At 49.4% G+C, this 12223-nt stretch overlaps 1 protein-coding gene across 5 annotated transcripts in view; it reads right to left on the bottom strand.

Moving 5' to 3' along the window:
* The window catches only part of CCDC149 (coiled-coil domain containing 149), a 104635-nt gene extending 94819 nt beyond the window's left edge, over positions 1-9816 (bottom strand). For all 5 annotated transcript variants that reach the window (XM_060188265.1, XM_007535119.3, XM_060188267.1 and 2 more), the window contains exon 1: positions 9654-9816. In XM_060188265.1, coding sequence (XP_060044248.1) covers positions 9654-9701 — 48 coding nt within the window. In that variant the 5' untranslated portion in view covers positions 9702-9816. The remainder of the gene's footprint in view (positions 1-9653) is intronic.
* Between the last annotated feature and the right edge of the window lie 2407 nt (positions 9817-12223).

Below are 12223 nucleotides of genomic sequence, written 5' to 3'. Positions count from 1 at the left end.
CTACACGAAGAAGAAAATGCCCAGGGGCTGGTGGTGGCACACCTGATTAAGCATACTTGGTACTAAGTACAAGGACCTGTGGAAGGATCCATGTTCAAAGTCACCCTCCCCTCACTCCCTACCTGTAGGGGGTCTGCTTCACAAGCAGTGAAGCAGGTCTTCAGCTGTCTCTCATTCTTTCTCCCTCTCTATTTCCCCTCCCCCCTCAATTTCTCTCTGCCCTATCCAATAAAATGGAAAAAAATGCAGTGGGTTCGTAGTGATGGCACTGAGCCCCAGCAATAACCCTGGAGGCACACACATGCAGATACACACACACACACACAGAGACACACACACACACACACACACCCTAGAGATAGAATCTTGCATTAGATGCATTTCATTCTCAGGCTGCTCTCACACACCAACTAATTTTAAGATCCACCACATTTTCATGTGGGCCTGTCTGGGATGGGCAGGAGGTCATTATGGGGAGGTCCGCTAGTTCCTCCACTCAACAGTTAGTTAGTGGACCTTGGGGTTGTCTCCAATTTGTCAGCAATCAAAATTGCTATGAACACTCATATATTTTTATGTGGACACGTCTATATCTAATGGGTGAATACCTAGGAATATTTACAGAGGGTACATGTGTGTTTGATTTTATAAGAAGCTTCAAACAACTTGTCAAAAGATGCTGTACTAGGGGCAGAGAGAGACAGAGAGAGGGAGAGGGAGAGGGAGGGACAGGGACAAGGACAGGGAGAGGGAGAGGGGGAGGGGAGAGGGAGAAAGAGAGGGAGAAGGAGGGAGAGGGAGAGGAAGAGGGAGAGAGGGAGAGGGAGAAAGGGAGAGGGAGAGGGAGAGGGGGGGAGGGGGAGAGGGAGAGAGGGGAGAGAGAGAGAGAGAGAAAGTTCAGTGGCGAGAGCACACAATTTGATCCCAGGCATCACATGGGAGTACTGTGGACAGCACCAAAGGGAACTCCATGGATGGTGGAGAGGTGGAGAGGAGCACTGGTATCACTGGTATCGTTCCTTCTCTCTGTCCTCTCTCTCTCTTCCTCTCTCTCACAATCCCAAGTATATAAAATTGTAAAAAATAGTCAGAAAGGCTGCTCAGTGGAAACACACATATATGAAGTCCTTGGGTCAGTTCCCAGCACTGCATTTAAAGCAAAAATGACTGTAACATTATATTATTTTCCCCCTTTCTTTTACCATAGCACTGCTCAGCTCTGGCTAATGTGGTATGGAGGATTGAACCTGCGACTTTGGAGCCTCAGGCGTGAGGGTCTCTTTGCATAACCATTATGCTATTTCCCCAGCCTCCATTATATTCTCCCAGCAAATGTCTGAGACTTCCAGCTGCTCTGCATCCCTGGCAGCACTTGGCTTATGCTGTTTTGTTGGTCTCTCCATTCCAATAGGGGTATCGTGGCATCATAGTGTGATTTTCACTTGTGACTTTCTAGAAGTTGATGTTAATATGTTTATGGACCATCTAACTCTCTTCTTTAATACAGTGTCTACTTAACCCTTTTGTCCATTTTTGAAAAATCAGGCTGTCTCCTTAGTACTGAATTGTGATACCTATGTATTTTGTCTGTTTTTTCTTTGTCTGTGGCTTATCTTATTTATTTATTATCAGCACTACTCAGCTCTGATTTCAGGTGGTACTGGAGGCTGAAGCCAGGAGTTTCAAGCATAAAAGGTTTGGTTTTTTGGGTTGTTTTTTTTTTATAATTACTGCTATCTCCCAGCCCCCCTTCTTCTCTTTCTTTCTTTCTTTCTTTCTTTCTTTCTTTCCACAGGACAAAGAGAAATTGAAAGAGGATGGGGAAATAGAGAGAGGGAGAGAAAGTCAGGCACCTGCAGATCTGCTTCACCACTTATGAAGCAGGCCTCCTACAGGTGGGGAGTGGCCAGGGTGCAAGTGCAGGTCCTTGTGCTTGGTAATATGAGTGCTTAACTGGGTGCTCCACAGCCTGGTCCCCCCTCTCCATTTTTCTTAACATAATATTTCCAGGAGCAGACATCTTTAATTTTTTATGAAACAATTTATTGTTTCTCTTTCATGGTCTGTGTGTGTGTGTGTGTGTGTGTGTTTTCCCTTGGTCTGTCTATCCATCTTACACTTTAACAGAACCTCTCCCCATTTCAGCTGGCCTCCTTCCCAGCGAGCTGTGGCCATGGGACCACATTCAGACCAAGGGGATGTAGGCAGAGGTGTTATATCCACTTTTGCAGTCAGCTTTCATTAAAGATAAGCCCCTTGCCCTGGACTTCCCCAGACGTCCTTCTCAGGAACCATGGCAGTTGGGACAGCAGCTCTATTTTCACCATACACTTAAGTGTCACCCCCAAGACACAGTGGAGAAGAAAAAGGGAAGAAAGGGCCTGGCTTCTTCAACAACCCATGGAAATGGGGAACCTTCCAGCCCAGCCCAGTTCACAATGACAGGAAAGAGACCTAGCGGGCCGCCTGACTGAAGTCTGAGAAGCAAGCAACACTATATGGTTTAGTCTTTACTCAAACAAATACACTCACCTTTTTTTTTTTTTAATATTTATGTATTCCCTTTCGTTGCCCTTATTTTATTGTTGTAGTTATTCTTGTTGTTGTCGTTGTTGGATAGGACAGAGAGAAATGGAGAGAAGAAGGAAAGACAGAGGGGGAGAGAAAGACAGACACCTGCAGACCTGCTTCACTGCCTGTGGAGTGACTCCCCTGCAGGTGGGGAGCCTGGGGGCTCGAATAGGGATCCTTACGCCAGTCCTTGCGTAAGGATCCTTTGCGCCACCTGCACTTAACCCGCTGCTCTACCACTCAACTCCCACACGCACCTTCCTAAGGATGTGAAAAACAGCTGAGTTCCTTGGAACCAGCCTGTGCTGAGTGACCCACCCAATGAGACACCTGCACGGCACAGTGTCCCATGGCTCAGAACAGATTCGGGGACGGGGGCTATGGCTCCACTTTTGGTAACAGCGTCTCCCACCCCATTGCCAGAGCAGCAAAGGGGCACTACAGAAACAAGTTCTTCACTCGCTCAAAGTAGCCTGAGTGTAGACGGTCATGGAGGATGGGGTCTGAGAGGGGAGCAAGGGGATAATGACACTCCAATCCTCGGTGATCTCGCCCAGGCAGATGACTGATCTAAGTGGGTTCCAACTGAATAACTCCTAGAGTGTTCTTGGATCTGCTACATATGAATTCCTGTCGTCTCCTCTGGACTTGAACTTGAAAGGATAGGGGACTGCGTTGAAAGCCAGGCAGCAAGCAGAACTAAGGCTGGAGAAATAAAGCACCCTTTTGAGTTATGTGTCTGGTGTGTCCAAGTTGCCCCCATCTGCAGTTTGCCAGTCACATCAGTGACTTCCATAAATATGCCATCAGCAGGTGACTTGAAACAACAAATTATCTGGTTAAATAACCCAGGGACCCAGGTTCAAGCCCCTGGTCCCCACCTGCAGGAGGAAAGCTCCACAAATGCTGAAGCAGGTCTGCAGGTATCTCTCTGTCTTTTTCTTTCTTTATCACCCCCCTCCCTTCTCATTTTTCCTCTGTCTCTATTCAATAGTAAAAGAAATAACAGAAATTAATTCCCTCTGGGGCTGAGGGGATAGCATACTGGTTATGTAAAAATCCTTCCATGCCTTAGATATCTAAGGTTCAATCCCCAGCACCACCATAAACCAGAGCTGAGCAGAGCTCTGCTTAAACTAAAAATTACAGAACACACACACATATATATTAGTGATTTGATAATGATCAGCTAGACTGTGGGATAAGAGGGGTACAATTCATGCAATTCCCACCACCAGAGTTCTGTATCCCATTTCCTCCATTGGAAGCTTCCTTACTCTTTATCCTTCTGGGAATATGGAGCAAAGATATTTACAGGGTGCAGAAGGTGGGAGGTCTGACTTCTGTAATTGCTAATAAATAAATAAATAAATAAATAAATAGAATGTGAGGAGGAAAAAAGGAGGAAGAGAAATTAATTCTCTTAGGCCTGAAAGTGACATATCCAGAAACTGAGGTGTCACGAGGGTCATGTTCCCTCATAACACTCCACTCCAGAAGAGGGTTATTCCTGACAGCTCTCAGCTTCTAGAAGTTGCCACCACTCTTGGCACCCCTGGTCCACCATCACCTGACTCCCATCTCTGTCTGTCACCACACGACCTTTTCTGCTCTGTGTCTTCACAGTGTCTTTCTCTGTGGGTCAAGGGGTCCAAAATTTCCTCTTGGGAGTCGGGTGGTAGTGCAGCGAGTTAAGCACAGGTGGTGCAAAACGCAAGGGCCGGTGTAAGGATTCTGGTTTGAGCCCCCCCCCCCACCTGCAGGGGAGTCATTTCACAGGCAGTGAAGCAGGTCTGCAGGTGTCTGTCTTTCTCTCCCCGTCTCTGTCTTCCCCTCCTCTCTCCATTTCTCTCTGTCCTGTCCAAAAACAATGACATCATCATCAACAACTACAACAATAACTACAACAATAAAACAACAAGGGCAACAAAAGGGAATAAATAAATATTTAAAATAGATATATTAAAAAAAAAAGTTTCCTTTTGGTAGGAGGAGACTGGTCACTGAATTAAAGGTCCACTCGGTTTCCTTTGTCTTCACTAGATCGCACCTGCCTTCCACTCGGACGCCTTTGTCTTCACTAGATCGCACCTGCCTTCCACGCGGACGCCTTTGTCTTCACTAGATCGCATCTGCCTTGATCTTCTCCCCGCCCCCACCCCACTCCCCCAAAAAAGGCCTCATTCACAGCTACTGGAAGTGTGAGAATTTGAAAATATAACTTTACGGGGAGGGTGGTCATAATTCAGCCCACAGCACTGATCAAGCCATGCTGTCAGAAAATGACTCTGGGGGGAGTCGGGCTGTAGCGCAGCGGGTTAAGCGCAGGTGGCCCAAAGCACAAGGACCGGCATAAGGATCCCGGTTCGAACCCCGGCTCCCCACCTGCAGGGGAGTCACTTCACAGGCGGTGAAGCAGGTCTGCAGGTTTCTGTCTTTCTCTCCCCCTCTCTGTCTTCCCCTCCTCTCTCCATTTCTCTCTGTCCTATCCAAAAACAATGACATCATCATCATCAACAACAATAACTACAACAATAAAACAACAAGGGCAACAAAAGGGAATAAGTAAAATAAAATAAAATTAAATCAAAAAAAGGTAAAAAAAAAAAAGATTTCTTTATAAAAAAAAAAAAAAGAAAGAAAGAAAATGACTCTGGGTAGAAACTCATGATCATCTGCCCTAAGAAAGAGGCAGACCCGAGACTTCCCCTACCCCCAACAGAGACAGAAGCCTTTATCCACAGGGTCAGTCCCTAGGAGGCATGGGACACTCACCCTTTTTTTTTTTTTTGTGAGCATCAGATTTCAGGGGTTGAGCCATGGGTAGAGATCCACTAACCACCTTCCCTCTGCCTCCCAGTCACTGCCAACAACACACTCAAGGACCAGCTGAGAGCAACTGCTGTCAAATTAATGAGCCCAAATCCAAACAGTGGAACTGAGGAGGGCACGGCTCCTCCTAGGACAGGAGGCTCAGGGGCAACCCAGATACTTCTCATAGAAGCAAACATGTACTGATTCCCCTATCAGACTGCATTTCAAGATTTGCCCCTGATTGTAAGAACTCACTTCTCAAGTGATGGATGATAAGAACACTGTTCCCCTGCCCCCTAGATGTTTAATTCCCCAAGTAGAGTATCAGCCACCCATCTTGCTCATACAAGGTCATCCATGGTCACTTCAGGGGGGCTGCAAGAAGGCTGTAAGTTCAGCTTGTGAGATGAAAAATATGAAAATCAAACTGATCTCCACAGGATCATTTTAAAGTAAAAACGGCTTCCTGGAGGCACACGGAGAAAGCAAAACAATGGAAAGACTGAGAGGGTGTGTGTGTGTGTGTGTGTGTGTGTGTGTGTGTAGGGGGTGATGGAGTGCAGATTTAGCGGTGAGGAGACCAAACCAGGGACCTGTCCAGGAATTCATACAAGCTCAGCAAGAAGTCTCCTTGGTCCCAGTCAGATTCTTTTTTTAATTTTTTTAAATCTTTGTTTATAGAGACAGCCAGAAATCAAGAGGGAAGGGGGGAGACAGAGAAGAAGAGACACAGAGAGACACACCTGCAGCACTGCTTCACCACTTGGAAAGCTCTCTCCCTGCAGGTGGGGACTGGAGGCTTGAACCTGGGTCCTTGCTCATTGTAATACATGCGCTCAACCAGGTGCGCTACCACATGGCCCCCCAAGTCAGATTCTGAGGATTTCTTCCCCAGATCCTTCCAAGAGGACCCCAATATTGGTGGAAACACCACTCTTGCCACTGCCTACACTCTTCCCCGAGTCCTACTTGCTGAGTTCTAGAAACACACCCATGGCAGCCTGGCCAGCTAAACAATGTTTTGCTCACTCATTGATGTGGAGATCAAAAGTGTCTCTTCTGACCTGAACTGGAATTGGTGTATTATTGCACCAAAGTAAATGACTCTGGGGTGGTGGTGGGGGGGTAGAATACAGGTCCAAGAAGGATGACAGAGGACCTAGTGGGGGTTGTATTGTTATATGGAAAGCTGAGAGATGTTATGCATGTACAAACTAATGTGTTTACCGGTGAATATAAAACATTAATTCCCCAATAAAGAAATTATTTTTTTTTTTAAAAAGTGTCTCTTCTGAATTCTGCTCTAGTGTCTTACATGTCACAGCAGATCAACAAATTCTGCCTCCTTCCTCCCCTGTCCTTTGACTTGGGGTGTCTCTCTCCTCACAGCCTTCTCCCTTGTGGCTGTTTCTCAAATCCACCTTTACTTTTTCTTAGTCACAAGATCTGGGATCCAACCTAAGTCCCAAATGGTGTCCTCTTGAAATCATTACTTAGACTATCTCTGCAAAGACCCTATTTCCAAACTTCACGTTCACAGCTCTTGGGGGAGGCTGCTAGAACTCAATATATGTCAGTCAGTTGGTATACAGACCCAGAAACTTGCATTCCCCTCCCCAAAACACAAAGCGACTCATTTCCCAAAATGAGTCTGTGAAGGAGGCGATCTGTAGCTCTTACTCAGAGAAACTCAGAACCAGGTGGTGAGGATTCAAACACAAACATGACATGGTCTCTAGGTCTAGCGAAGTAACTCGCTTGGGCAGTGCACTGCTTTGCCACGTGTACAACCAAGGTTCAAGCCCAGCCCCCACTACACTGAAGGAAGCTTCGATGCTGTAGTTTCTCTCCCATCCTCCATCTCTATCTCTGCCTCTCTGAATCTGTCTCTATCAAACACAAGCCAAAAAGACGTGATCTCTCTCTCTCTCTCTCTCTCACCTGCCTTCTAGGAGATATCGACAGAGAAGCCAAGGATGACATGATGAGGTGCCTAGTGATCTTACCCTATAAAGTCAGAGAGCCCAGGGTTCAAATTCTCCCTCCTCCTGCTGTGAGGCTCTGAGCAACTCCTTAGTTTGCTTGAGTTACTTTCCTGATCTGCAAAGGAAGAAACAACTCCCACCTCACATGGCTGTGTGAAATGCCCCCAGAAGACTCAAGAAATAGCCATTAGTTATTATTAAGGCGGGCAGCAAACTGTATTCATTTTCCACACCCACAGACCCTAGCTGTGAGTTTTCCACGGTTCCAGGCCTTGATGGACTGTCTGGAAAAGCTAGAAGGCGTCGCTCTGAAGAAACTCTGCTGGGACAGGCGAGACAACTCCTGGGAAGCCCACTGGGGGATAATGACTTAATCAATCAGCCCTTGTGGTGCCCCTGCTCAGTGGAGCTCAGGGGGTCAGCACTGGGAAGAAAATGACAGGAAAGCACAGTGTTGAGTGAGAAGACCATGAGGGTCCAGGATACCATGGCCAAAGCAAACTGAGCATCAAGACGTACAGCCAAGGGACAACCCACCATGCGGCCCTTCCTTCTGTTCCATTCTCACGGCTGCTGTGTGGCTCTCCTCTCAACTCCACCAGAGGCTCCAGGAGTCCCTTGAGGACAGATGGGAGGTCTGTCTGCTGTGACAGGCTCCTGACATGAACCCAGCAATGTCCCTGGTCCCCTAGGAGGCATCTGATATGAGCTTGTGGATATTCTGCTATTTCAGGGTCCAACCGTGGGCTTTATTTTTATAAATGTGTTTTTTTCTTTAATTATATTTATTTAATTATAGGGGCCGGGTGGTGGCACACTGGGTTGAGTACACATGTTATAGTGAGCAAGGTTCCTATTTCAAGCCCAAGGTGGGAAGCTTCACAAGCAGTGAAACAGAACTGCAGGATTCTCTCTCTCTCTCTCTCTCTCTCTCTCCCTCCCTCCCTCCCTCCCTCCCTCCCCCTCTACCCCTCTCTCTTTCTCTCTGTCTCTGTCTCTTCCCCTTCTCAATTTCTCTGTCTCTATCAAAAAATAAAAAGTAAGTAAAAAATTTAAAATATTTATTTGATAGCACAGAGAGAAATGAGAGGGGGAGGGGAGCTCGAGAAAGAAACATCTACAGCACTACCTCAATTAGTGGGGACCTGAGGCTCACACTCGGGCCCTGCTCTTGATAACATATGCACTCACCCAGGTGCACTCCCAGGTCCCCGACAATGGGCTTTTATGAAGAGTCACCTCTGACCTTTTTGACCACTGGGTATGTGATTCCAGATGGGCTGAGAGGAGGTCCCTAGAAACCGTGTCTTTTCGTGAAGCCAGGCTACACCTCAGGGCATCACAGTCGTGCACCTGCAGGCATTCCCTGCACTTGGACTGCCACTGCACAAACTCAGCCAAGGTGCCTGTGGCATCTCACCCTCTGCAGGAACACAATGCTTTGCACACACCGGACATTAAACACTGTTCTCAGGTTGCAGGCCCAGACAACCATGAAAGGAGAAAGACCATGTCCCTTCCACAAGGGAGGAAAGACAAGAACCCAGAGTTCGGCTTGGGAGTAAACAAAAGGAAACCCAGATTGGCTTTGGGATTGAGGGTGGCTCCAGGGGACAGAGAGGGGAGAATTGCACCACTCCCCGACCCGGCCCCCTAGACCCCCCCCCCCCCCACACGGTGATCAGCACGGCCTGGTGGCTTATCCCAGAGCAGCCCCGCCCCAGACCTCAAACCCTCAGGTTGAACTGAAGAGGAAATGGCTTTGTGGGGTGGGGGTGGGAGGCCAGGGAGTGTTCGAACTGGAGCCCTGGGCGTGTTTAGGACAAAACCCTTCCTAGGCGAGGAAATGAAGTCTGCACTCACTCACTCGGGGTTCACTGGGTGAGCGAGTCGCCCCCCTGCACACAGTATGTCCACAGGACACATGCGGGGACAGGACAGGAGTTTCTGAGGGCCCCGGGCTGCACCCCCCAAAGCGGCAGCAGGTGCAGCCACCTGCCGGGGAGGCCGCCCGAGGCCCGGATGTCCCTCCAGGCGCCCCCTCTCGGCTCCCGGGGCGGCCAATCGCGGGGCTGCGGAGCGCGGGGCCGAAAGGGAGGGGCGGCCGGGGGTGGAGGAGGCCCTCCCCGGACGGGGCCACCCCGGGGTGCGCGGGCGGGGTGAGCTGAGAGGGGTCCCCGCGACGCCCCCCGCGGCTGGCTCGGGCTCGGCCTCCCCGGGCTGGTGGGGCGCGAACCCCGGGCCTGGCTCGGCCCTCCCTGCCCGGCGGCGCCGCGGCCTCACCTCGCTCACCAGCCCCTGCCAGTCGCTCTCGCTGCGGTCGCCGTTCATGGCCGCCTCCTCGCCGCCCCGGAGGCCCGGCGCCTCCCCGCCGCCCGCGGACTCCACGTCAGCCTCCGCCAGAGGAAGGGGAGGAGGCGCCGCCCGCCGGGCCGCACGCACTGCCCCGGCCCCCGCCCCGGCTGCCCGGCTGCTGCCCCGGGCCGCTCTGCACCCCGCACGGCCGCGCCACTCCCGGGGCTCCCATAGTCCCCAGGCTCCAGCACCCCCCCCCTTACGGGACCCCGCGTATCACACTCCCCGCGTCCAGCCCCGCCACCCCCAGCGCCCCGCAGAGTCCCCACCCCCCAGGGCCAGCATAGCACCCCCAAAGCCCCGCCACCCTCGGCCCCACCCAGTGCTGGCCCAGAGACCCTACATATCACTTTCTAACTCCACCACCTCAGGCCACCCCCATAGACCTCCCATAGCAAGCCCCCATGCCCTGCCTCTCCCAGTCCCTCAATGCCCCCCCATCCTGTCACCCCCAGAACCCTACACAGCACCTCTGATCCTTGAACCACACCCCCCCACCTCAAGACACCACAAAAACCCCCTCACTACCCCGTGGTCTGCGCACTGCCCCCCCCCCAGTACCCTGTACCATGAACAACGTCCCATCCCTGGAAGCCCCCAGTGGGACCCCACCCCACTCCACCCTGGAGGAAGGTGTGCTGTGTTTGTGCAGGGCTTGGCACACAGTAAGGACTCTGCAAACATTTGCATGAGTGAACCACATGTTACTTTATACTTAAGGTTGTTGTTTCTTTTTTAAGATTAATTTTGAGAGGGGAGAGAGAGAAGAGACAGAGAGAGCACTGCTCTGGTGTGTTCTGTATCAAGAATTTGCTCTACCACTGAACTCTGCCCCCAGCCCTTAACATTGTTTTTAAAGCTTTTTTTTTTTTTTTTTTTTTTTTTTGCCTTCAGGGTTATCGTTGGGGCTCAATACCTGCACTAAATCCACTGCTCCTGGTGGCCATTTTTTCCATTTTATTGGATAGGACAGAGCGAATTTGAGAGGGGAGGGGGAAATAAAGAAGGAGAGAGAAAGACACCTGCAGACTTGCTTCAACACTCATGAAACATCCCCCTGCCCTTTAGGTGGGTTAGTTAGGGGGGCTCGAACCTGAGATCCTTGTGCTTGGTACCATGTGCCTAGCCCGGTGTGCCACCGCCCAGCCCCAAAGGTACAAATGTTTACTGACATTCATCTGTTAGCAGCTGTCACGAATAGAAAGCAAAGTTTAAAAAAAATAGAAATAAAATAATATAAATGTCTAAACAGGGTCCAAGCTCTGAGTGCAAAAGTGCACTCACCTGTGTCAGGAGAGGTGTTAAAGGCATACAGGTATCACACTGAGACTTCCTCTCAAGAGGTAGGACTGGGAGAGGAAGACCATAGGGCAGGCAACCACTAATAGTGAGTGAGCCTCCCATCCTTGCGGAAGATGGTCAGTTGAGAAGTAGCGCTCTCTTTTAGCAGCAATCTTCATCTTTTCATATATATTCATTTATTTATTTTTAATGGGAGAAATGCAGAGAGAAAGATACACAGAGAGAGAGAGACCAGAGCACTGCTCAGCTCTGTTTATGATGATGCTGGGGATTGAACCTGGGGCCTCAGAACCTCAGGCAAGAAAGTCTTTTGCTTAAATAGTGATTTCTATGGCTACAAATTAACAGGAGTATACATAAACACCATTCCCACCACCAAAAGACTGTCTCATCTCCTTCCCCCCTAACCCCCACCCCCACCCCGTGAAGCTGAACATCCACCCTCACCCTCCACCCAGGGTTTTTACTCTGGTGCCCTACTACAAATTTATTCAGATCCTGCTTTGAGTTTTCCCTTTCTGTTATATAAATCACTATTTAAGTAATATGAGAGGGGAAACACTGATTGAATGTCTCAAGAAAGAAAGAAAGAAAGAAAAGAAAGAAAAAAATTAAGAAAGAAAGAAAGAAAGAAAGAAAGAAAGAAAGAAAAAAGTCTTTTGCAGAACCATAGAACCAAATGCTTTCTTTGGCCAACTGTCTAAGATGGCTGCTAGGCTCATTTGTCAGATGAGGAAGCCGAGATCTGAAAGATGGAGAAACAGAGACTCAGCTAGGACTTGGGGCCCCCAAAGGTCCCAGTCCACCATCTGGAAACTGGAAGGACTACATTCTCTTGTTGGCATGGGAGATGGTTTACATAATGATATTAGTGAGTCTCTGCTCAAGCACTGGCCACAGTCCCTTACTTTGACATAAGGCCAGACGCTGTGACTTGCTTTGGCAAATGCAATGTTGTATATGCATTCTCATAAAGCTTTGTAAAGCACCAGCAGTTAGGTTTGGCCTTCCCTGTGCTCCAGGGAACCTCTGATTGTTGCCGCCATAGCAACAAGGCAGGAATAACTTGCTGGGTGATTAAGGACTCCAACTGCCACAAATGTGAGCAAGGTCCCTGATGGCCAGCTAAGGACAGGTGCATGCAAGGCCCCAGTTGAGAATAGCAGAAAAACTTCACAGCTGAGATCTGCTCAATT

Source organism: Erinaceus europaeus, chromosome 3 (assembly GCF_950295315.1).
Source record: "Erinaceus europaeus chromosome 3, mEriEur2.1, whole genome shotgun sequence".
Classification (NCBI taxonomy): domain Eukaryota; kingdom Metazoa; phylum Chordata; class Mammalia; order Eulipotyphla; family Erinaceidae; genus Erinaceus; species Erinaceus europaeus.
The sequence above is the reverse complement of the archived record's forward strand: the minus strand, read 5'-3'. Positions and strand labels throughout refer to the sequence as shown.